At 33.9% G+C, this 26552-nt stretch overlaps 1 protein-coding gene across 1 annotated transcript in view; it reads left to right on the forward strand.

Annotated features, from left to right (window-relative positions):
• The window catches only part of MYCBP2 (MYC binding protein 2), a 251274-nt gene that overhangs the window by 19650 nt on the left and 205072 nt on the right, over positions 1-26552 (forward strand). Inside the window, exons 2-4 of the mRNA XM_069467662.1 lie at positions 12196-12271; positions 14496-14711; positions 22436-22589. Of these exons, the coding sequence (XP_069323763.1) occupies positions 12196-12271; positions 14496-14711; positions 22436-22589 (446 nt within the window). The remainder of the gene's footprint in view (positions 1-12195; positions 12272-14495; positions 14712-22435; positions 22590-26552) is intronic.

Raw genomic sequence — 26552 nt, forward strand, 5'->3', positions numbered from 1 at the left:
TGGGAGAGTGAGTTAGATGGAAAAGGGAGTAGAGTATTTAGAAATTAGTGTTTGAAGGGAAAGAAGAAAGTGGTAGCTTGAGGAAGGAGACAGAATTTATCTCTTGGGTAAGAGACACTGTAGCAAATGTTCTTAGTGTCCTAGCCATAGATCTTGGCATTCATCTCCATACAGTCTACTGCAAACATCTGTGACTTTCTGCCTGAAAAGAATCATGCCCGGTCTGTGTGCTGGCCAATCCAGAAATGCCAGAAAGTTAATGCCTTCAGAAAAGCTTTCAACCAATGATGGATGGAGAGTTGGTAGATAAATACCTTTTTATCGCCTGCATTTGGAATAACTCTGAGCCATGTTCTAAACCATCTAGTGGAATTCTCCACTAGCATCAAGTTCTAGTTGTCTGTCAGGGTAACTGTCTTCATAATGCACCCATTCTTAATTTCTTCCCTTCCCTATTTCACTTCTGATTTCCTCTACTAATGTTTTTTGTGGTATCACTTCTCAAAACAACTACTGCACTTGAATTCTTGAATCCAGGTCTTTTTCTGGGGAAACTCAAACCAAGATAGACATTTTATTTTAGCATGAGAATAATAATAAACAAAATTTGTTTAGCACTTACTAAGTATCAGTTAGAACTCTAAGTGTGTCATTATCCAGTGGGAGAGGTACTATTTTCACCCTGTTTTACAAATGACAGAACTGAGGCACAGAGAGGTTAAGTAACTTTCCTAAGATCAAAGAGTTAGTAATTAACAGAGTCTACATTTGAACCTAGTTCATTTGTCTCTAAATTCTGTACTCTAACCTTGTAGGCTGAAGGAGAAGAGCAAGAATAGTTATTAAACAAACAAACAAACAAACAAAAAGAGAGAGAGAGAGAGAATGGAGATAATCAATAGAGTAAGGCCCTGGTAGAGATCATTTTAAGATAGGTGCAAGGAAAGTAAAGGGAGTATATTCCTAATGGTGTCCCCATTTTGTCAGGTAAATAAGGATTAGATCATGGATTTTGAAGTGGCCAGAAAGGTTGTATGTAGATTTTCATGGTGAATGTACCTTTATTTTCAGAAAACATAGCTGGCTCTAGATCAGCATTCTGATGATGTTCATTAACTTCAATTATTGTTTAGTGTTTTTATAGCTTATTGAAAATAAGGTTTGTAACTTAACAATGTAGAAATTAATGTATAATGTGAACAGATAGCTCACATTGGAAGTGATATATGTAGTAAAGATTTAAAGGACAAAAAAAAAAAAGGAAGAAAAAGGAGCCAGTAAAGAAGATTGAGAAGGAATCATAATCAAAGGTAGAAGGAACACTGAAATAGGGGTTGTTCTGAAGCCAAAGGTGATGGGGGGAGTATGTAAAAAAGTAGGCAGTGTTTGGCAGTAATCATATACAGGAAATTGGGAAGGCTAAAGACTGAAGATGGGGAGTTCAATTGGCAACTAGAATGTTTGTAGTATTGGGAAGTCTCATATTGCAGGAGTTTGATAGTAAGGGGTTGAAAGAGTTCAAGACAGTGAAGACCTTTTTTTTTTTTTTCCTCAAGAAATTGAGTGATAAAGAGGGATAGAGGATTATTTAAACTATTTTTTTTTTTTATTTTCAATTGAAGGACACTGGGCCTCTAAGGTTAAAAACCATAGAAAAAAAGAGAGAGGTTAAAGAGTGAACAAAGAGAGGGTATAATTGGTTGAAGAAAATCTTAAGGATGGTGAATGAGATGGGATCTGGTACATGAGAGGAAGGATATAGTTGGGAAAGGTGAGTGCTGTCTTGGGATGGGGGAAGGAGTAGAAGGAGGAGGTGTCAGAGTTGGATAAGGTTTCAGGGACATATGTTCAGCCTTTTTATGTTTCTGTGTACAATTCTAGACTTTTTTTCTGTGAGAGCTTGAATTTTTTATTCAGCTGTGTCTAATATGCTATAAACTCACCTATTGAGTCTTTAGTTTCAGTTATTATATTTTTCATGTTTAAAAGTTTGGATTTTTTTCCCCAAATGCTCTGTGTTCCTCACTCCCTGCAGATGTTCTAAAGATAGTCTTTTATTTCTTAAAAATCTCAATTTTAAACATAGTCTTGTTATTGTCCTTCTGAAAATTCCACTATCTGAAGTCTGTTTGGGTGTCTTTCTGTTTTCTATTTCTGCTGTTCTTACTCGTGGTGCCTCGTATCTCTGTGTGCCTAGTTATTTGCTAGCTGTCATTACCCTAGTGGTTCTCTGAGGCCTGGAATGAATAGATTATCAGAAAGTTTTATAGTTGCTTCATGGCTTGAGTTTCCCAAGCCCACCCAGGCTATGTGTACTTAGAGTGTAAATCTGCATGAGGCATGGTGTATAGCCACAACTTTTCAGAGACTTTTTCTCTCCTTGTTTCTTCCCCAACCTCCATTCTTCTGCCCTTTTTTTGTTTTTCTTCTGCTGCTCTGCCCACTGCCAAGATAGCTTTATTTATAGTCCTCCTTGCATGTAAAGACTTCCAAAAATGATCAAGAAACTGAAGCTGTATATAAGAAATCTATTTGTATCTCTCTCCTAAATCAATTGGAATTGTTAAAATCTTTTCTTATTGCTAATTGATAGGCATAGGTTAAGTAAATAAAAGTTTTCTACTTAATAATCAGACTACTATTCCTCCCTAATTTATTCAGTGATGTTTGAACACAATGATACGACTATCATTACATTAATTACACAGGAGAATAAGTCTGACTTCCATAGAAAAGCTTCAGTTTATATGGGGTGTTTTATAAATTGGTTGATTTTTAAAATTTTGTCTTGTATCCAGCGACCTTGATAATTCACTTATTGGTTCCTTATTTGTGACTTATTTCATGCATTTTATATAAATGTAATTATCTACAAATAAAAATGCTTTACCTTTTACTTTTCAACCATTAAGACTTATTTTTTTTTACTTCACTTACCTCCAATATGAGTGTTAAATAGATGTGGTGATAGTATAAATTCTTGGGTTTTTCCTCATATTTAGGGAAGTATTTGATTTTTTTAACATTGAATATAATTGAACAAACTGTTACATGTAGAGTTTTTTTGTGATAATCTTTATCAGATTAGATAAATTCTCTTCTGTTTCTAATTTACTGAGGAGTTTTATCACAAATCATTGAGCATTATAAAATACTGTTTCTTTTTCTATTGAAGTAATTACATGTTTTGTTTCCTTTGTTCTGTTAAATTGAATTATAGTGACTTAATTTTACATTTTATGTATTTGTCCTTTTTATATGTTGCTGGACATTGAAATTATTTTTAGGTCAAAGGCTTTTTTTCTCTTACTTTGTTTATTGAGAAAGAATTCACATACCATAAAATTCACCCTCTTAAAGTATACAACTCAATGATTTTTAGTATATTCACAAAGTTATGCAGCTAGAACATTTTTGTCACCCCAAAAAGAAATCCCGTAGCTATTAGTAGTCACTTTCTGTTCTCCTTTCTATCAGTCTCTGGCAACTACAAATCTACTTCCTATTTTTATGGATTTGCCCATCTAGACATTTCATATAAATGGAATTACACAATTTGTGAACTTTTTTTCTTTCGTTTAGCGTAATGTTTTCAAGATTCATCCATATTGTAGCATGAGTCAATACTTCATTCTTTTTTATGACTGAATATTGTTCAGCTTAACAATATTATATGGAAGTGCTACATTTTGTTTTTACGTTCATCAGTTGAAAATTTGAGTTGTTTCCACCTTTTGCTATGTAGTATTTTTGCTTCTATGTAGGAGATTTTGGTCTGAAATTTTCATATTTTGACATGTCCTTTTCAGATTTTGGTATCAGAGTTATGATTGTCTCATAAAATGAGTGGGAAATGTATCTTCTTTTTATTAAATATGTTCTCTGGAAGAGTTAGTCTAAGATGGATAATGTTTGGAAGAACATACAGTGAAGTTTTTAAGTATTTGAAAGAATTCACCAGCAAAGCCATCTGAGTCTAGTTTTCTTTGTGGATAGATTTTGATTAGGGATTCAGATATTTTTGACAGAGGACTATTCATAAATTGTATTTTTTCTTTATTTAATGTTGAGAAATTATATTTTTCAAAGAAATTGTCCATTTTTTTTAAGTTGTCAAATTTATGGGCAGCATCTGTAGTGATGTCTCCTATCTTATTTCTTATATTAGTAATTGTAATTTCTGCTTTTATTCTTTTCCTGACCAATCTTGCTAGGTGTATATTTATTTATTTTGTTTATTTTTAATATTTATTATTTGTAATTGACACATAATTGTACATATTCATGGGGTACAATGTGATATTTTGATACATGTGTACAATGTGTAATGATCAAATCAAGATAATTAGCATATCTTTTACCTCAAACATTTATCATTTCTTTGTATTGAGAACATTCAGAATCCACTCTTCTAGCTATTTGAAAATATGCAATAAATTGTTGTTTATTATATTCACTCTATGGTGCTGTTAATGGAAAAAAACTCAAACTCTGTAACATAATTTTAAAGAGATTTATTCTGAGCCAAATTTGAGGATCATGACCCGGAGCCACCCCTAAGAAGTCTTGAGCAAGAGGACTCGCTGTGGATTGGTTGCAGTTTGGTTTTATAAATTTCAGGGAGACAGGGGTTATAAGTAAAGTCCTAAATCAATATGTGGGAGGCATACATTGGTTTGGTGTGAAAAGGTGGGCCATCTTGAAGGAGGGGGGGCTTACAGGTTATTGCCGGGTTTAAAGATTCTTTGACTTGTAATTGGTTAAAGACATGAAGCTTTGTCTAAAAGCTTGGAATGTTTTAACATAAGAAGCTGTTTATCAGAGATAAGCCACTGGACATATATTTGTTGTGTAAATTGAGAACCTTCAGGTTTGTCTTGCATACCCTTACACCTGTTAATAGGTTGCAAAGGATGTCCTCAAGAAGGGAGTGGGCCATGATGAGGCATGTCTGACCTCCCTCCTTATGGCAGGCAGTTTAGTTTTAGGATATTCCTTTGGCCATGAGGGGATTCATTCAGTCAGCTGGTGAGGGGGTTCGCCTTAAGATTTTATTTTAGTTCACAGTGCTATAGAACACTAGAATTTATTCCTCCTACCTAGCTGTGATTTTTGTATCCATTAACCAACCTCTGGCTATCCCTTCCTCCCCCCTCCTTTCCTAGACTCTATAAACCACTTTTCTACTCTCTACTTCTAATGAGGTCACCTTTTTTGGCTTCCAATATGAGTGAGAACATGCAATATTTATCTTTCTGTACCTGGCTTATTTCACTTAACATAATATCCTCCAAGCTCATCCATGTTGCTGCAGATGACAGGATTTTGTTCTTTTTTTAAAAAATCACTAAATAGTATTCCATTGTATATATGTACTACATTTTCTTTATCCATTCATCTGTTTATGAACACTTAGGTTGATTCCATATCTGACTATTGTGAATAGTGCTGCAGTAAACCTGGGAGTGCAGCTATTTCTTCCACATCAATTTCCTTTCCTTTGCATATATACCCAGTAGTGGAATTGCTGGGTCATATGGAACTTCTATTTTTAGTTTTTTGTGGAACCTCCATGCTGTTTTCCATAGTTGATGTACTGATTTACATTCACACTAACAGTGTATAAGAGTTAACCTTTCTCTTCATCCTCACCAGCATTTATTTTTTGTATTTATATTATATCTTTTTAGAGAACCACTTTTTGGATCCTTGATATTCTCCATTGAACATCTGTTTTCTCTTTCACTGGTGTCTGTTCTTATTTTTATTTCCCTCTTTCTACCTTCTTTGCATTTAAATTGCTGTTCTCTTCTAGCTTCTTGAGTTGTAAACCTAGACAATTTATTTTCAAACTTTCTTTTTTCAATATATGCATTTATGTACATGCAAAAAGCTAAACGTTTTGTTTAAATATGGCTTTAGCTGTATTCTACAATTTTTTTATGTCTTATTTCATTTTTATTTAATTGAAAATATTTTTGATTTTCCATTGTGACTAGTTCTTTGACCCATATTTAGAAGTCTGTTTTTTTTTTGATTGCCAAACATTTGGGAATTTCTTAGGTTTTTTTTTTTTTTCTGTTGTTGATCTCTGGTTTAATTTTTCTGTGACCAGAGAATTACCTTATGATTTAGTCGTTGGAAATTTGTTAAGATTAGTCTGTGGTCCAGCATATCATCTATTTTGGTAAATGGTCTATGTACATTCAAAAAGAAGTACATTCTGCAGTTGTTGAATATGGTTTTCTATGTATGCCAATTAGATCAAGTTGATAAATCATGTTTTTAGATTTTTCTATATCTTGCGTGGTTTTATTTATTCTCTACTTGTTCTATCAATTACAGAGAGAGGTATGATAAAATCTGCTCTTTTAATTGCAGATTTGTATTTTCTCCTTTTAATTCTGTTAATTTTGTTTCATATATTTTGAATCTGTGTTGTTATCTAATGTGTCTACATTTAGATTTAGGATTGTTTCGTTTTCCTATTGAATTGGCCTTTTTAGCATTATGAAACGCTCTGCTTATTCCTTATAATACTGTAGATTTAAAAATTACTTTATCAAATATTAACATAGACACACCAGCTTTTTTGGGAGACTAGAGAGTGTGTTCAAGATACATTTTTTCTATCCTTATAATTTATGTTCTTTTATTTAAAACTATGATTTAACAATTATTAAAGAAAGACCTTCCTTTAGTATTTCTTATAATATTGATCTATTGACAGTGAATTATGTTAGCCTTTGTGGGTCTAAAAACATCTTTATTATCTTTGTCTTCATTTTTAAAGGATATTTTTGGTGAGTATTCAATTCTAGGTTGCTAGACCCCACCCTACCTTTCCTCCCTACCCACTCCTGCTTCTCACTCCTTAGCACTTTCAACACAGAATGGAGACTATCAGTTTTATTGTTCCTTTCAGTGTTCTCTTTTCTCTGACTACTTTTAAGATTTTCTCTTTATCCACTGTTTTCAGGCAATTTGACAATGGTATGCCTAAGTGTGGTTTTCTCTGCATTTTCCTGCTTGAAGTCCCCTGAGTTTCTTGAATCTCTAAGTTGATTTCTTTCTGCACTTTTGGAAAATTATCAGTAATTATGTCTTCATAAATTGCTTTTGTTCCATTCTTTTTTTTGTCTTTTTGGGATTCCAGTTATATGAATATGAGGCCCATTTGACTGTGTTCTGTATTTCTCATATTTTCTGTTTTGTTCATCCCATTCTTGTTTCTCTGTGATTGAATCTGGATAGTTTTTTCTTGGCCTGTCTGTAAGATTATGGAACCTGTGTCTTATTGTACTCTTAAAGCCATATGAGAAGGCCTTAATTTCATATATTTAATATTTATTTTTCAATTCCAGAGTGTCCACTTGGTTCCTTTTTTATAGATTATGTTGAAAATTATATATTTTTATACATTTTATTAATCTCTATATCTATTTCAGATGCTTGCCTCCTTAATTTAATATCTGAATTATTTGTGAGTCTGCCTAATTTTCTGGTTTTCTTTCGATTATCTGTCAGCCACATTATTTTGCATCTTTTGATGTCTCTTCATATATTTATTTTGGGTCCCCAAACTAGACTAACATTGCATGTGAAAGAACAGTTATTTTCTTTCAGATGATGTTACTTTCTTCCAGAACAGTCTGCTCTTTGCTGAGGTAGACAGGGTGAAGTGTTGATTGTCTTAATCCAATCAGGGATTAAGCAGACCCCTCCTTCTACTGGGATTCTGTCTTCTGAACACTGGGAGACTATGGGAAATTTTCTCTTCCCATTTGGCCTAATCTCCCTATCCTTTTTTAGTGCCCCAACTCTGAGCAGACATAATATTGGGAAAACTGGCTATATTATAGTCTGTCATTCCAACCCATGGAGACATCTAAAGCACTACTAGTTTTTTGTTTCCTTTAGTAGAGTTCCTCTGCTTAAACCTAGCTCAATCCTTAGTCATGCCCAAACTCTGCAAATACCCTCATGGAAGAGGCGCCAGTGGTGTGAGTTCACCTTGGAAGTGCTCTTCTATCAGATTTTTAGTGCATCTAGTCGTCATTTCCTCCATAGTTCTCTTATGTTAATCTAGTCTTGGAAGGAAGAGAGAGCATTGCTGTGCTCCTGTCTAATGTTTTACTTTAGGGAAGTAGAAGTCAGAAGTTTATCTTTACGAAAGGAAAAGGCAGATAATTTTAAGAGTGCTTATTTGTATAAGCATAGTGATGTTTCGAGTAGTTTTATCTGTGTTGTGTACTAATAGTCATACAGTATTTTTTTCCTTTCTAATAATGAGCCTATTTATTAAACAATATCCTAGACCAGTGAGTGGTAAGCAATGTCCCACAGACCAAATCCGGCCCAATTCTTATTTTTGTATGACCTATGAGCTAAGAATGGTTTTACGTTTTTAAAAGGTTGAAAGAAAATAAAAAGGTTTTGTGACATACGAAAATTATGTGAAATTCATATTTTTGTGTTCAGAAATAAAGTTTTAACATAGCCATGCTCATGTATTTATATGCTGCGTATGACTGCTTTCATACTGTAACAGTCGAGTAGTTGCAACAGAGATCCTGTGGCCCACAATGTGTAAGGTATTCACTATCAGACCCTTTATAGAAAAACTTCGCCTATTCTTGCTTTAGACTATAGACTAAGGAATTTTTTATTTCTTATTACTAAGTGAAATTAAGTGAAAGATGGAAACCTTTTTATTCCAGAAGTTCTATAAATTTGGACTTATTAAAATCCTAGCATTTTAGAGTTAGAAGGAACCTCAGAGATAACTACCTTCATCTCTTTATTTTGCAAATGAAGGAGATATGAGAAAGAGATTTTTAAATTAAATTGACTAATTTTTGTTTTGTTAGAAGACAGACTCAGTAATATACTGATAGAGAAACTAATGATCTACCTCACTGAACAACTTGCAAAATTCATTTGCTCTTATATTGCAGAAGTATTTGATTTTCCTTAAGCAGTGTATCTATTAAGAAAATTTCAGTTTTGGAATTTTTTAAGTAAATATTTAAAAATATTTAAGGCATGTTAACAGCTTTTTACCTTTCATTATCAACCAGAATTCTTTGAAATCTCGTGAGTATGACGTTCTTTTTGTGAGAAGACTAAAAGTCTTACAGGACCAATGTTAGACATTCTTCGTTAAGCTTTTATTGATTTAGGATTTAAAACCCTAAATCATTAGAAATTCCAAGGCGAATTTTTAATGAAGACTAGCTTCTTGAATTTCTCTTTTGTCTGTCCATCCTCAGATATTCTGAAAAGTTTAAGCTTAGTTTTCAAATACAGTTATATAACTGGATGTTATATTACTAGCAAATAGCATTTTTATTTTCCAATGTTGAATACAGATTCTTGTCAAATAATTTTCAACTTATTATTGGCAGTTTTTGTTAACTCTATCTCTAAAACAAGCCATATCAACAAAAAAGTACAGTAAAATTAATGTGTAATTAATCTGGGAAAAGCTGGTTCTTCAGATGGTCTATATTCAAGAATTGGTGGGTTCAAATTCATTATAATTATTACAACTAATTAAATGCCACCATACATAGAAAGAAGTATTTTAGGAATGCATGTAAAGCCATTTGAAATTGAAGAAATCCATTAAAAATAAAACAAAGACATTGGTCTGTAACTGGGAAAATTTAAGTCAGTGATAACTTAGTTTTTAGGAAATCTATCTGAATTTGGATTTACATATTCTGCTTCTCTGAAAGTTGATTTTAAATCTAAATGCTTTTCTAAATTGTGTAGAAGGGGCTAACCTTTTAGCAGTTACATATTCCTTTTGCTCAAATAACTGAGTTTGTTCAACTAATCTTTAATAGAAAAGAAGGTTGGTTTCCTAACCCCCCATGAAAAATACTAACAGCTTGTTCGTTTGATATTTCTTGAACATCCATGATATATCAGACGCTGATGCAGGTGCTAAAAGTACAAAGTTGAAATGGACATTCTTCATGCTCTCACAATGCTTATAGTTGAATAGTTGTGTAAGCAGGTATATCTATTTGTGTTTAGCATTTGACACTGTTCTCTTTACTTTTGTAGCATACTATCTTGGGGAAATCTCATCCATATACATGGTTTCCATTACCTCCTTTTCACCAAAATCTGTGAAAAATAATCCCATGAATAACTCCTTAATAGACATTTTTGTTTAAATATCCTTTAAATGCACTCGTGTATCTATGGATCTAACCTTGGGCCTCTGCTTGTTTTGCTCTCTGAGTAAGGCATGTAGTGATAGCTCTGAACTTCCTTCTTTTGTCCCCTTCCTCTCTCCTCCCTCTTACTTTCTTTCTCTCAAAATACTATTGAGTTCTATGTCCCAGGCACTTTTCTGGAAAAAGAGGCTAGAGTAGTGAGCAAGAAAGACATGGCCTCTGCACTATTGGAGCTTACAGCTTGGTGAGGGAGCTATAGATACATTAAATAAGAACCCCACACCTATTAATGATTACAGTTATAGTTTATACAGTGAAACAAAAGTGTGTGATGAACTGAGAGTGTGTATCAGGGAAACTCATCTAGTCTGGGGAGTTCAACAGACTTTTTTGAATAAGTGATACTTATACTGGGACTTCAAAGATGAGTTAGCAGAAGACATGGGAGAGAATTTCAGGCAGAGGGAAAAAACTTTGTGAAAACCCTGATGGAGCTTAACAGTTTCATACAATTGAAAGAATATCCTCGTGGCCGGAGTGTGATGGACCAAGTGGAGACAAATGCAAAATGAGGCAGGAGAGGTTGCCAGAGGTCAGTTATTGGAAGAGGATCTTTTAAGCTGTATCAGTGCTTTTGGGTTTTATCTTCAGAGAATTGAGAAGATACTGAGTTTTAAGTAGGGGAATTACCCACTCAGGTTTGTGTTTTGAAAAGTTACTTGGGTTCCTATGTGAAGAATGAATTAAAGCAGGTAAATGTGGATGTGCATAAATGACTTAAGTATCTTTTGCACTGGTTCAAGTGAGAGATGGTGGTAACTCAGATTATTAGCATATCAGCAGTAAAGATAACGTGGACAGATCTAAGAACTATGGATGAGATAAAATTGACAAGGTTTTTTGATTATTTTGATTTGAGGAGTGAAGCTGAAGTGTCAACAATAAAATTTTCATATGCATGTTATTCCTATTTGTTGACATTTTGATATTTTGAACACAGACATCTTCAAAATCAAACCCATTTTTTTCCTTTAGCAAAGTAACCCTTCTAACTTCCCTCTTTTTATGATTGATATATCTACCTCTAACTGACTTAGGCTTAAAACTTTTTTCTTTTGTCACTGCTCTCACTCAATTAGTTACCAAGATTTAAGGACTTGACTTCTTCAGCATATAGGACAACTTCCTTCTCTTTCTCCTCCTCCTCCCCTTTTGTCTTTATTACAGCTACTGCTGTAATCCTCTTGTTAGATCATTAAACTGTACTTTCTATTCAAGTCTCTGAGCTCCTCAAGGGTAAGAGCTGTCTTTTTCATTTTGTGTATCTGCTACCTGGCAGTGTACATCTGAGCATGGTGAGCATGAAAAATATTAAATGAAACAAAAATAAAATGTTTTCCATGCCTCTTATTTCTTCTACTGTAATTCTTTTTCTTTACCAGGTATTTTTTCTCTTTCTCAAAGTCATTCAGGGGCTTTCTTTTGCTTAAAGATAATTTGGTCTTAGGGCTGTGAGGTAGTGAAAAACTGGCTGCTGGATACACACATAAAGTGAGTTGGGGATTTTCTTATAGTAATGTAGTCAAACGTGACTCTTAAGCCCCTTTGCACTGTAACCCTTACTACCACAAAGGGCACCTTTTTTCTGGGAAATGAACAGAGCTGATACTAAAATTTATTGATCAATATCCACTGTTAAAGTTTAAAAGACTTTGGTGCATTTTTGAACATTTTAATTTTATAAAAGTGTTTGCAGAATTCAAATTTTTATTATTCATCATTTAATATATATTTCTTAGCTGTCCTATATTGTGTTATCTTTTCATTGGCTACTTCATGTTATTAATAGTATCTTATATGTGTATTATAGAGTATATCATTTCATGGAAAGAATTTGTAAGAAAAATATCCAAGTGTCTGTTTTGAAAATACCTATTTGTGATAAGCTTTGTATGTCCTAACATGAATGTTCATAATTATCTTTCATTTTTTTAAAAATTTTTAGGAATAAGAAAATTTTAAGTAAGAAGAAGTTGAAAAGAAAACAGAAGAGCAAATCAAAAGTGAAGACAAGAAGCAAGGTAAAGTTGTTGGTAATTTATAGGGAATAAAGACTTTGAGCCTAGGAAATTGAGGCTGCAGTGAGCTATGAGCATGTCACAGCACTCCAGCGTGGGCGACAAAGTGAGACCCTCAGTCTAAAAAACAAACAAATAAAAATCTCGGCTGCTTCTAGTTTTTGGCTATTTTAAAATAAAGCTGCTATGAACATTAATGTACTGGTTTTTGTGTGAACATAAGTTTTTATTTCTCGGGTATAAAGGTCCAAGAGTGCACTTGTTGGATTATATTGTATGCACGTGTTTAGTTTTGTAAGAAATTGCCATACTTTTTTTCCAGAGTGGCCATACCATTTTATATGACCATCAGCAGTGTATAAATGATCCAGTCTCTTATCCTCACCAGCATCTGGTGATGTCACCATTTATTTTAGCCATTCTGATAGGTGTGTACTATATCTTATTTTATTTTAATTCTCATTTTCCCGTTAGCTAATGATGTTGAACTTCTTTTCATGTGCTTATTTGCCTTCTGTGTAACTTTTTCAGAGACGTGTCTGTCTTTTGCCTATTTGCTAATTGGATTCCTTGTTTGTTTTACTGTTGAGTTTTGGGAATGCTTTATATATTCCGGATACTCATCCTCTTTTGGATATGTGGTTTGCAAATATTTTCTCCCAGTCTGTGACATTAATGCTATTATTTTAAAAATTACGTATTTTAATTGTTCATTCCTAGTAAATGGATGTACATTCATTTTTATATACTAATCTTGTATACTTTGACTTTGCTACATCCACATATTTTTGGTAGCTTTTTTGCAGATTCCTTAAGATTCTGTACATGTCTTCTGTAAATAAAGACATTTCTTTTCTACAAGATACTTTTTCTTTTCTAACTCTACCTTTTTTTTTCTTTTTCTTGGCCTATTGCACTGTATAGGGTATCTAGTGCAATGTTGAACTGAGTTGCTGAGAGTAAATAAATTTGCCTTGCCTTTTCACAATCTTGGAAGACATTCAGTCTGTTTTCATGTTGGCTGTGGGTATTTCGTAGATACCCTTTATCAAGTTGAGAAAATTTTCTTCTATTCCTAATTTACTCAGACTTTTTTTAAATCATGAATTGGTATTGAACTTTTGCCAAATGCTTTTTCTGTGTTTATTTGCAGTATTTTATGTTTTTTCTTTATTATTTTTATTTGGATGGGGAATTACACTGATTGCTTTTCCAGTGTTGTGCAGAGATTGTCTTGGGTTAAACCCCAGTTGGTCCTGATGTATTTTTTTTTAATATATTGTTGGATTTGGGTTGCTAATATTTGCTTGTTTTTAGTATCTCTGGAGGACTTACAAGTTATATGCCAATTTAACTTTAATATAGTGTGTATTTAACAAGAGTATTTCTTTTTTTCGTAACCTTTATGGAAGAAGGGTAGAATTTTAGGACCAAGTGTTTTTGGTACTTGAGATATCATTTATTTATTGTAGATACTTCCTCAACATACTCTAATTGTTGGAACTTGCATTTGTAAAATATCTTAAAACAGTTCTTTATAATGTAGATGTTGATCTTGAAAGTGTGGTTGCAGTCTGATGAATAAAATGCTGGGCACAAAAGAGAAATGGTTTAGTTTTAACGAATTACCAAGCACATGATTTTTAGCCTTTACTGATACTGATAACTAAGAGTTTAGGAAAGCATATGTTAATAATTTGCAGTTTTCTTGGCATTACTCTTATTTGGTGAATGAGAGTGAAATGAGAAGAACTGATGAAAATTAAGGGTTTTATTTTTGAAGTCCTAATTTCTGTATAAATTCCTATATCTACTTTTAAAAGAATTCAAAATGTAACTCAACATTTGTAGTAGGTCATTGAGACTGTACGGTATATCTGGTATCCCTTAGAGAGGCAGTAAATTAATTTCCTTTCATACGATACTGCAGCATTAAGCTTTGTTGGCTCTGTTTCTATCATGGGGATAAAAGGATATTTCTAAGTTCTTTGCCTATCTCTTTCCAGCCCTTGTTAGGTTGGTTATTGCTGTGTTATTCAAAAAATAGTGAAGTGTAGTAGAAAGAGTACTAGAAATTCAGTCCATAGATTTAAACTGTCCTTGCTATGTCACTTATGTGACTTTTGCAAGTTGGTTAGTCTGTTTAATCTTTACTTTTTTATTTAAAATGGGAATTGATGATGATGGAAAAGAATGTGAAATTGAAATATTCTATCTTGTATTTCAGTCTGAAAACTTGGAGAATACAGTAATCATACCAGATATCAAATTACATAGCAATCCTTCTGCTTTCAATATTTACTGCAATGTACGCCATTGTGTTCTGGAATGGCAGAAAAAGGAAACATCATTGGCAGCTGCATCTAAGAACTCTGTGCAGAGTGGAGAATCAGATAGTGATGAAGAGGAGGAATCCAAAGAGCCCCCTATCAAGCTTCCAAAGGTAAACCACTGAGTTCTATTTAGATGCCTAAGCTACAGGTGTTCTGGCCATAAGACATATATATATGCATTGGTAAAATACCTTGCATTTTGTAAATTGGTGCACTAAAAATTACCTGGCTTATGGGTAAGAATAGGTTTGGAGCCGACCAGGAAAACTTTATGCACTTTATAAGTAGAGTGCTAACAAAGTCAATAATTGGTAACTCAGTGGGGAGTACTTGGAAAGCCCAGACAGGGAGATCAGTGGGTTGGAGTCTGTTACAGGGGTTATTAAAAATGTACAAAAGGAGTAGAGTAGAAATGCTAGCATAGAGGCATTGATCCCTGGCAGATGACAGAACTCTAAGCCAGTAGGCTGACAGTGAGGTGGGTATGAGAGAGAGCAAACTGCCACAAGCGAAGAGCCCTGGAAAACTGGGGCTGCTCCTCACTGGGGAGGGAGCCCTGGGTGCAGGTATGCATTTTTATTTTTCTTGAAATAGAACTGGAAAGGCTCCTGGCTGTGCAGTAGCGGAGCTGAGAGCCTTTTCCTTTTCTACCTGATCTTATAATTGTACTCTTGATATTCTGGCTCCTCTTGCTTAGGAAAAAAATCACATATAATTCAACCCAACTTCTACAAGATTCTGATATCACTCCCTTATTTAAAGAAGCGGATAAACTAATTGGCATTATAGAAACATGCACTGTAGAACAAACTAATCTTAATGTATTCTATTCTGTTTTAGTATTGATATATTTCAAAACCGTAGTGTAATTTTGTGTATAATTATTTTTTCTATATTGCAGATGTATTTCTATTAAAAGAGGTGAAAATATACACATATTTTTAAAGTGGTACCTTTATATGATTCATGCACATTGTTTTTTCTAAATATAGACATGTTTAAAAATGATCCTTTATTATAAATTATTCCTACATATTGCCTTTTTTCTAAACTGATATCTTAAAACTGTGCTTTGAAAACTTGTATATATGCATGAGACATCATGTCAACATTTTACTACTAGGAAATAGCAGCATAGATGGAACCTATGTTCCTGGTCTGATTTCTCTTGCACATCTTGCGATGGCTGGTTATTCCTAAGTGCACCACGACCCTTAATCATACTGTCAGGTTCTTCTTGCCTTATTCTCAGCACATGACTGACTACATATCTCATAGGGTATTAAAGGTTTTGTGGCCTTTCTCAGCTTCTTAATCTGCCATCTTCAAATTATCTTTATCTCCTCCTGTTTCAGAGCAGGACCCTTCTCCTTATTCCCTCTGTCTCCAATGTCTTAACTGTACCTGCTTTTTTAGCTTCTTTCTTTAACCTAAAATAAACATGCTTATTTTTTCCACGGAAGGCCCTCTGGGTAGAAGATCATGGTCTCTGATTGTCATTTCTTATGCTTATTTAGGAGAGATTGAGGGGAAAAAAAACCACAGTTAAGTTAGATGTAAGGCTGTGTAATTTACTTTTACTAAGAATGCCATTCTGTGTATGGGTGAGTCACACTGTACTATAGTAATCAAGCTGCCTAAGTCCTGTATTGGGAGGGGAAACAAAAGCCCAGAGAAATCTTTTACAAAAGTATGCAGATTTTAAACAGTAAACTGTAATTCAAATGAAAAGATATGCATAATCAAGAACAACAGGTTCTTAAGCTATTTTAAAACATCAGGATAAATGACTGTTAAAGAAATAAAATATCAGGCATTCTTAAGATAACATTTTTTTCAGCATAATTAACAGAATCAAAAGGGAATCCTTCAAAGAAAATTAAAAGAAGATCAGGTAGCCCAAGTGGTTAATACTGAGCTTTCTACCCAGTACTGACCTGTTTGGAAGCAGGGTATAGGGGTTAAGAACATGAGTTATGGAGCCAAACTGCTTGGATTCAAACACTCACCATTAAAATTATTAGTTCTGTGATGCTGGGAAAGGTATTTGACATATCTGTGCCTCAGTTTTGTCATCTATAAATTGGTGGTAGTATCTACGTCATAGAGTTGTAGTGACAATTTAAATGAATTAATGGATGTTGAGTGCTTGAGAGAACAGTACCTGATTTAAAGAAGTGCTCAATAAATGATAGCTGTAGTTATAAGTGTCAGGTTAGTGCAAACAAGAAAATGTGTAGGTGCAAATGAATTTGAGTTACTTCTCAAGAAAATCTTACATTTATTAAGAAATACTTTATATCTAAGGTAATGAACCTTTTAGAGCAGTGGTCCCCAACCTTTTTGGCACCACGGGCAGGCTTCATGGAAGACAGTTTTTCTGTGAACCAGGGTAGGGGGTCAGAGGGAGGGAGGTGGAATTCAGGGAGCGGCTGTAAATACAGATGAAGCTTCACTTGCTTGCCTCCTGCTATGCAGCCTGGTTCCTAACTGGACACAGACCCAGTACCTGTCTGTAGCCTGGGGGTTGAGGATTTTTTGGCTCTTTGCATGACATGAGGGATTGACAGTAAGAAGAAGATGAGATCTTTAGGATTTGAAGTGATGGGAATTGGAGGACATGTGAGAAATGTTGACATTTTTCTTTTATTTTTGACCATTTCTGTGCCTCAGCCCCAAATGCTGCTAACCTTTGTTTCAGTTCCTTCCTTTTCTTTGTTCCTCTGTTGTACCTCCTACACATGTGGCTGTCCCTTTCCTTCTCACTTGAGGTTTCTCTGTCCTACTCCCTTTTTTTTTTTCACATGATTAAAACACTTTTTAATCTGTTGTTGAAGTGTCATTGTAATACAATTTTATTTTTCCATCGACTTCTAAAAGTTAGTTAAATTGAATTTGGCTGTTATGTAGACCTTGATTGTCACCTTTTTTGCTTTTTGTTTTTGTGTTTTGTGGGTCAGTAATCATTGGTATTTTAAACAGCTTTCTTACCCCTTAATGAGTCTATATGAAGTTTTTTACCCAGCTCAAACTGTCACTGATAATCCAGATCCTCTAAAGCTTTCCAAATTTTATAGCTACATAATTTTTAAACAGTAATGCTTAGGATTCATATTTCCCATTTGAACTCATTTGAAGCCAGTCATGCCACATATTTTATTAAAAGATGTCAACTTACACAGATTCATTTATTTATTTCTTAATTCAGTATGTTCTTTTTTGAGTTTGTAGCCAGCATTGTGTTAGGCCCTGAGAACTCAAGAATGGACATAATTCCTGCTCCTAAGAAAGCATTGTCTAGTAGGGATAACAAGGAGGCTAATACATAACTGTTGTCTAGTGCCTTAAGGATTTATAGGATATGTAGGTATAGTGGAGCACATGAGAGGAAGGACTACATGCTGGCTGAGATGGGGAGCTGAGATAGAGAGCAGGAGCTAGGTCATAGAGGGCTTTATGTGCCAGGTAACTGATTCAGATACTGTCTTGTGAATAGGAAATACTGAAGATTTTAAACAAAAGAGGATGATCAGACTTGCATTTTATTTTAGTAAGATTACTTGGGTGCTGATAAGGCATATCCACTAAAGGGTGGTGAGATTAGAAGCAGAGGAACCAGTGGACAGTTTTTGTAGTTGTCTAGGAAGTGTCAGTGAGGGTTGGAATTACAGTAGTGACAATGTTTTGAATACAAGAAATGTTAAAGAAGCAGAATTGACAGAAATCAGTAATTAGTTGGCTATGAAGGCTGAAAGAGAAGGCAGAATCTAAAGCATATTCTTAAAGACTCTGTGAGGTGATGCCATTTACTTAAAGAGGGAGAACTGGAGGGGTAACAGTGCTTGGCCAAAATGATGATTAAGTTTAGTTCTGCGTGTACTAATTTTGAGGTAAATGTGAAATGTCCAGTGTGTACTATGTAGGGCTGAAGTTCAAAGGAAAGGTGCCAGCTAGGAATATAGATTTGTGAGTTATCACTGTGTGGGCACAAGTTGAAACAAAATTCTTTGAGAGGCAGGAAGGGGTGGGATCAAAAACACTGAAAAAACAAATTAGTTTTGACAAATTGAAAGAACACTTTTTTCCTCATGTGTAAGAGAAGGCAATAAATTGGTGGTAGTGGTAGATAAATTTGCACATTCGAGGATAAGAACTTAGGTGTTTCACACTCACACTTTCTGAGAAGCAGAATTCTTCCTCTTCTTCTTCTCCCTCCCTGCCTCTCTCTTCCGTTTCCTCCTCTCCTCTTCTCCCTTCCCCTAGATTTAAAATTTTCTATTATTTGTAAATACTATCTCTACTAAATATTTGCTTTATACAGACAATTTTATTTCTTTGATAATCTTTTTAATACAATTTTAAAAAGCAGTGTTACTATAGAGTTCATGCTACAATAATATATAAACCCAATTTTGATTTCTTTTTGAGCTTTTCAAATGTATTCTGTAAGTATTGGAACTGATTCTAGGATGTTTTAATAGAACAAGATACAATTTTTAATGGCAGAGGGTTACTGTTAAATGTTACTGTTAAATGTGCAACTAAACTTTTATATTTACACTTATTAGTGAAATAATAAAGTCACTTTTGGAAATATATGATTTGAGGAAAGCAAAATAAAACCTTGAAAGACCGTTATATCATTTTTCTTTTGGGTCAGGTATGTTTTTATCTCAATTTTCTTAGCATTAACATTAGATTGGCTGTATCGGGTAGTTATTTTGGCTTTGTGTGTTATTAATTTTGCTAATTATAATGGCAATACATATTCATCACAGATAATTTGAGAAATATAGAACAATTTTTATAAGAAGGAACTAGAAATTAGAAATATTTTTGAAATCCCATTAGCCAAAAATATCCAATGTAAACATTTTTATTTCTTTTCTCTTTTTTCTATGCACACATTAAAAATATATCTATTTCTACACAAATGAAACGATACTGTAATTGCAGTACGATTTTTTTTCTCCTTATACTTTTTTTAATATTGAGGGACGAGAAAGTATGTGTTTTCAAGACTATAAGATAGGCGCTAAACTGTAAAGTTCAATTTGAAAGTATTCATATTTTTCATAAACTACTCAGTTACACAGCAGAAAAAGACTTATTTAAGAACATGTTTGGTACCTGTTCAGTAGTTTAGAGCTAAATATTAGTAATTCTTTAATAGTTGGAAAACTTGAGGTTGATTTTTATTTTGTATATTGAATACATACATATTATGATTCTAGAAATGAATTAGTGTTCCCATTCATTAAACAAAAAGTCTACAGTGAATCAAGATAATGGATGTTTAGTGAGAATCCACAATGTTTAACTTACACAGATGAGGAATTCTCTGTTGTGGTCATTATGACTAAAGTTTTATGAGTTTGTCTCACTAAAACTAGCCAGCGCCCTGTTCCTAGGCAGCCTACCTGAGTTGCCTATTGTCATACATTTGTTATTACACCTTAAACTTACCAGAGATCAGGAACCTGTTCACTAAGCAGCCTTACTGTTTCTGGCAAGGTTCGATAATTTCTCTATTACTATAGGAAACTTACTTACACAAATGAACACAGTTAAAAATGTCATCTGAGGCTGGGCGCAGTGGCTCATGCCTGTAATCCTAGCACTCTGGGAGGCCGAGGCGGGAGGATCGTTTGAGCTCAGGAGTTCGAGACCAGCCTGAACAAGAGCGAGACCCCGTCTCTACTAAAAATAGAAAGAAATTATATGGACAACTAAAAAAAAAAAAATATATATATATATACATACATATATATATAAAGTTAGCTGGGCATGGTGGCGCATGCCTGTAGTCCCAGCTACTCGGGAGGCTGAGGGAGTAGGATCGCTTGAGCTCAGGAGTTTGAGGTTGTTGTGAGCTAGGCTGATGCCATGGCACTCTAGCCCTGGCAACAGAGTGAGACTGTCTCAAAAAAAAAAACAAAAAAAATGTCATCTGTAAAGAGTCTTCTTGGAATTATGAAAAGTCACGTTTTGTAGTAGAGTTAGCAATCTTAAAGAATGATAGAATATGGTAGTCTCTCATTGGCCTGAGAATATAGCCCTGTATTTTATACTTAAGAGATCATTGACTTCAGATTTCTGTTTTCTGTAAGTACATAAGTAGATGGAAATCTTGGACAGCATGATTTTATTTTCTAGTCCATTCCAGGGAAAGATATTATATCAAATGAAAATATTTCATAGTTTAGTATGTTTAATCAATTGAAACTCTGTGCAAGCTCTTCTGTAATATTAGCTATAATCAAGCCTGCTGGAATTTTAGATAACTTTTCTAAAGACAATCCTACTAGTTATTTGACTTCTCAGTTATATCTGTGTTTTTCAGAAACCTTACAAATGATCATCAGAACTGCAGATTGACTTGCCTGCAACTGATTTGATCCTTGCCTGGAAAATGTATTTCTGAGATGCAGTGGTAAAGCACACAACTGAATGAATAGTTAAATATTTATTGTGTGCTCATCATGTGCCAGGAGGTGGACTAGGCATGGGAGTTTAAGCCATTTAAGACATGTTCCTTGTTAATAAGGAGACCACAGTATATTTGGGAAAATAGAAATAAAAATAGTCAGTTATACCATTGTAAGGTAATAAATGCTATAAAGGAGGTCTGGACTGGGTAAGAATTATATACATGGCTCATTTACCCTATTACATTATAAACCGTACAGGACAAGGTCTAGCACGCCTTCATATCTCCTACAGTGAGTTGCACAAAATAAGTGCTTAGGAGATATTTGTGTAATATATAAATTAATGCAAAAATTTCAGCAGAGAGAATATTCTTCCACTATTGTGTCCAATAGAATTAATGCTTTGAGGTGTTTCTACTAATTAGTCTTATTTTAAGTTTTTCTGTTGCTTCTCCAAATAATTTACTTTTAATACTTCCTGATGAGATCTTATAAATCTGGTTCTCAAAATGTTGACATTGACTGAGAAATGGAATTTCATTGTCTCTTTTTTTATCAGTCTTCTGAAGGTATGTCCTTATACCAGTTCATTACAATTTGCTCTCTTAGTCTTTAGTTATAGATTTATCTCTTTTGCTCGATACTGAGTCAGATTTTACTTGGTCCTGATGAGGGAATGATAAGATATTACAGTAAAAGAACTGGTAATAATTACAAGTTTTTAGTTCTTTTTGTAATCATCCTACAAGAATAAGGGACACTACCTATAAATAATAATATGGTGATTGTACCATTATAGGAAAGGCTAAGATGAAAAGTTCCTTTTTTAATCTTTTCACTGTATGTGCTGTGTTGACTATTTCTGGTTATAAATAACAATTGACATGACTTTTAACAAAAATAGTACTGAGTTTTACTTGAGTACAACCAAGTGAACTTTGTGAATTAATGAAGCTTATTTCTTCTGAGTGAGAATGCAATCTAGTCTCTAGTTCACCATTTTAAACCATTTTACGATGTTTTATTACAGCTCCATAATAAAACTCCAAGTAGCTAAAACTACTTTTTAAACAGTGTAACTAGGTTCATGCAATTAGGTTCTCACATGTGGGTCTAATAAAATCCAAATAGCCAAGTAGGAAAAAGGCACAAACTCTAGTCCAGACCAGCAGCATAGTCCTCAGACCAGCAGTATCAGCCTTTTGTGTAGCCAGGTGATTTTCTAAATCTTCCTGTGAAACATATTAGGTTTTTAAAAAAAAAAATGTTACTTTTTATTTTTGCCTTTTAAATATTGCAATATTTTATCATTTTCTGTGGAAGTAACTTGTACCAATTAAACTTCCTGGAAAGTGTTCTTAGCTTACATGTTATAAAGTATAATTTTTTTTCATCTTAAATAGATTATTGAGGTTGGACTTTGTGAAGTTTTTGAATTGATCAAGGAGACGCGATTTTCTCATCCATCCCTGTGTCTCAGGAGTCTCCAAGCTCTGCTCAACGTGCTTCAGGGTCAGCAGCCTGAAGGCCTCCAGTCAGAGCCACCCGAGGTCCTAGGTAAGAGCTCAGACTCATCAAATGAAGCATTTAAAAGTGAATATAATTAATATGAGAGTATTGTACATTTCAAATTTGCTAAGAGTAAATTTTTAATGTTCTCTCCACAAAAGATGTTAAATATTTGAGGTAATAGATATGTTAACTAGCTTGATTTAATTATTCCACATTGTATTCATAAATCATAGCATCATTTTGTACACCATAAATTTATACAATTATAAATTGTCAATTTATAATTTTAAAAAAGTGAATAACTTCTCTTAGGAAGATGTTGTAATGCAGTCTTTATTTAAGTAGCAGGGATATAAGTTTTAAGGTATTTTGCTGTGTTCCACTGGAGTTATGGTTTAAAAGTTGTAGTTCATGCATAGACATTTCTTGATGATTGTGATGATGGGGGAAAGCAAAACATAAATCCTGGAATCCAGAAATAATCTCAAACCTTCAAGTCACTATTGACTTAAATTGTTCTTATTAAACCTTTGACTAAAATAGCCATCGTTCACTTTCTTTAACTTCGGTAGTTTTAAAAAATAGGGAAAAAGGAGTAAATGTTACAACCAAAAACAGTACAATTAGTTTCTAAATCGAGAGGGCATCTCTTTTGTATTCAAAATAAATAAAAATCTATTTGGGTTATGGATGAAGCTTCTGACTTAGTAGCAACTTTCATTAAATAAAAGTGTTTGTTTTTCTTAAAGCGTGTTTCAATTTTAAGGATGCTTGCCTTTCATTGCCAGTGATTTAGGCTTAATGCATAATACTATAAACAAGATTAGAGTTTTTACTTAAAGGGCATTAAGGAATAGAAATATAGATGGAAGCATAATTTTTAATTTGACTAATTGCTTTTCTCTACTGCTAACCATGGGCCTCCAGTTTAGAGTTTTCTAGATCCTTCTGGTATTACAGGAAAATTCTCAGAAGTGCTAGAGCTGTCATTCTCAAGCATTAGCACGTATCAGAGTTGTCTGGGCCCTACTTTTGAAGTTTATGATGTAGTAGATTTGAGGGGAAGCCCAAGAATTTGCGTTTGGAATAAGTTTCTGGCTGATGCTGATGTTGCTGGTCTGGGGACTGCATGTCTGGACTAGACTTTGGTTCCTTTTCTCTATTTGGCTGTTTGGGTTTTATTAGACCCACATGTGAGAACCTAACTGCATGAACCTAACTAAATGTCAGATTTTTGTGGTTTTGGTCACATATGGTGATTAAGGTTTGTGTTTGATTTTGTTGTTTTGTTTTAGTGGGGGAGAGGGTTGCTGGCCATTAAAACAACAACCCCCACCCTTGCCACTCAAATACACACACACACACACACACACACACACACACATGCTTGTTAAATGCTATTGCCAAATAAAAGTTGTTGTATATTGAGAAGCAGTCATCTTGTTGGTTATTGTAACACCAGTGATCATATTAATATTGTGCTGTGCTACTTGGCTTGACAGCATTTTACTGAAGATTTGATTTATTTAAGAATATTTTGTTAGTTTTTCTCAGTTCTGGTTTGTCAGTTAGCAAATAATTGGAATATTTAAAATATCCATTAAAACTTGTATATCATATTTCTTATTAATACTTTGTACAATGCACTAATCATTTCTTCCTAGGTCTTCCACCATTCTGTCTCACTTCAGTTGTTACACACTTTCCTTTATATCCATTCTGTACATAAGTACTCTCTTTCCTTTATTCTTTATAAACTATATCTTATTCTTAATACTAGTTGTTGAAATTATAATGTGTGCTTTAGTCCAATCATCTTCTATCAAAACTTTCACCTTACTAATTTGTTCATTTCTATTTTCTTGTTAACATTTTCAAATGCTGCTATTCTGTCTTTGGTTTCTCTCTTTCAATGCTTATTTCTGATCTCTTCACTGCTTTGACTTATTTTTGTGTATAAAAGATTTCTTATCACTTTATATTTTTTATTTTGTTTAATTAGCTCAAAGATATAAGTAGTAATTTGGTTCCTTAATATTAAATTTCTGTTGAAACTTGTCTCTACTTTTTTCCTTTGATCTAATATCACAATCTCATTAGTTATCCTTTTTTTCCCCATTTGGTTATTTATAAGTTATTCATAAAAATACATGTATATTTGTATAACTCTTACTGTTAGAATAACTTCATGATTAATATACATCAAGCTTCTTCTCTTTGCAAATGAATTTTGATTTTTAAATCATCTACTTAAAAAATCATTCCCTTATATCTATCTTTCTGTTCAATTTAAGGTTAGAGTATATGTTCTCTCTGAATATTCACTTAAATGTAATAATAGCACCTCCCATGTTCCGTGCTAAGAGTGTGTGATACCGCTGAATGTATGATACCGTTGCTGTTATTATGGTGCTTAGCCTAAGACAGTTGGACACATACATAATTATAAATGTGGATAAATAGTATGGAGGAGAGTAGGAGGAATTCTGAGAGTCTTTAACAGACTTCCCTGAAGATGGGACATTTGAGATTTGAAGGATGAACAGGAAGGAGTGAAGTAGGTTATAAGTGTTCTAGGCAGAAAGGACAGCATGTAGTAAGGCTCTGAGACAGAAAACAGAATGGATGAAAAAAGACTAACATGGCTAGAATGTGGAGAGTGTGGGGAGAGTCTTGCAACAGGTGACAAAGGAGGCAGGGACATGTGGAACTTATAGCTCATGTTAAAGAGTTTGGTTATTGTTTTAGGAGGAATGGAAGGTCATTCTCTTTTATTATACTTTTCAGAAATATTCTTTATAACATTTGTTTTCCTAAATTATTTGTTTTCAGTTATGGACTGTTCCACTTGAATCTAACATTTTTGCGGGCAGAACATTCTTTGTCTTGTTTGCCAGTGTACTACTCCAACCTAGAATAGTTTCCAGTGTACAGGAACAATTCAGTAAATATTTGCTGAATAATTAAAACATGAGATAGCTAAGGATAATGATGGGAGGAAGGATGGACAAATGGACAAACAGAGGAAGAATAGGTGAAAGGATGGATGGAAAGAAGGAAGGATAGTTGGAGGGAAAGGTAAAGGAAAGCATCGATGGAAAAAAGGAAAGTGAAAATGAAGGATGTACAGACAAATGAAGGTAGTGGGGAAGAAAGGAAAGAAGGATGAGGAGGAAAGTAGAGAGGAAGGAATTAACAAAGGAGTGAATGGATTTTTAAGTAACTAGATTTTTGGTTTGAAAATTTTCTGTTATAACGGGGCAAAAATGAATGGTAGAAGATAATTTATGAATACTTTTTAGTAGTCCAGTTAAGAGATGGTGATAACATCTTGGAATGGTAGTGATGAAATAGAGAAAAGAGGAGGAATTAATTAGGAAGTATTAGGTCATTAAATATGAAACGTACGATTTTGAATTAAAAGTTTAATTTATTATATCTCAAACAGGAAACAGTACAATTAATCAAAGTATGTGCCTAAACTATTGACACAGTTTTGCCATCTTAATGGTAGCTTGCTTTATGCCAGCAGTGAAGAAGCCTGGAGAGTGAGTGGCAATGAAATTGTGAAAGGCATTTTCCACAGCTTGTTGAGAATTGAATATTTTTTCTTGCAAGAAGTGGTCCAAACCCTGGAAGAAGCGGTAGTCAGTCAGTGCCAGTTCTGGTGAATAAGGTGGTTGACAGAGAATTTCCAAGTCCAGCCTCCGTAATTGGAGCAATGTTTTTTGGTTTTTTTTTTTGTTTTTTTTTTTTTTGGCGACATGTGGTCTTGCAAGAGGATTGACCTGTCTCTATTGACCAGTTTCAGAGCTGCTTGCTCACAAGCATCCTCATCATTTCATCCAACTGGGTGCAGAAGACATCTGCTGTAATCAATTAACCAGGTTTCATGAAGCTGTAATAGGTAATACCAGCGCTGGACCACCAAACAGACACCCTTAGATTTTTTTGATGAATATTCAGTTTTGGACTGTGTTTCGTCACTTTATCTTCATCCGGCCATTG

This window comes from Eulemur rufifrons, chromosome 4 (genome assembly GCF_041146395.1).
Source record: "Eulemur rufifrons isolate Redbay chromosome 4, OSU_ERuf_1, whole genome shotgun sequence".
Lineage (NCBI taxonomy): Eukaryota > Metazoa > Chordata > Mammalia > Primates > Lemuridae > Eulemur > Eulemur rufifrons.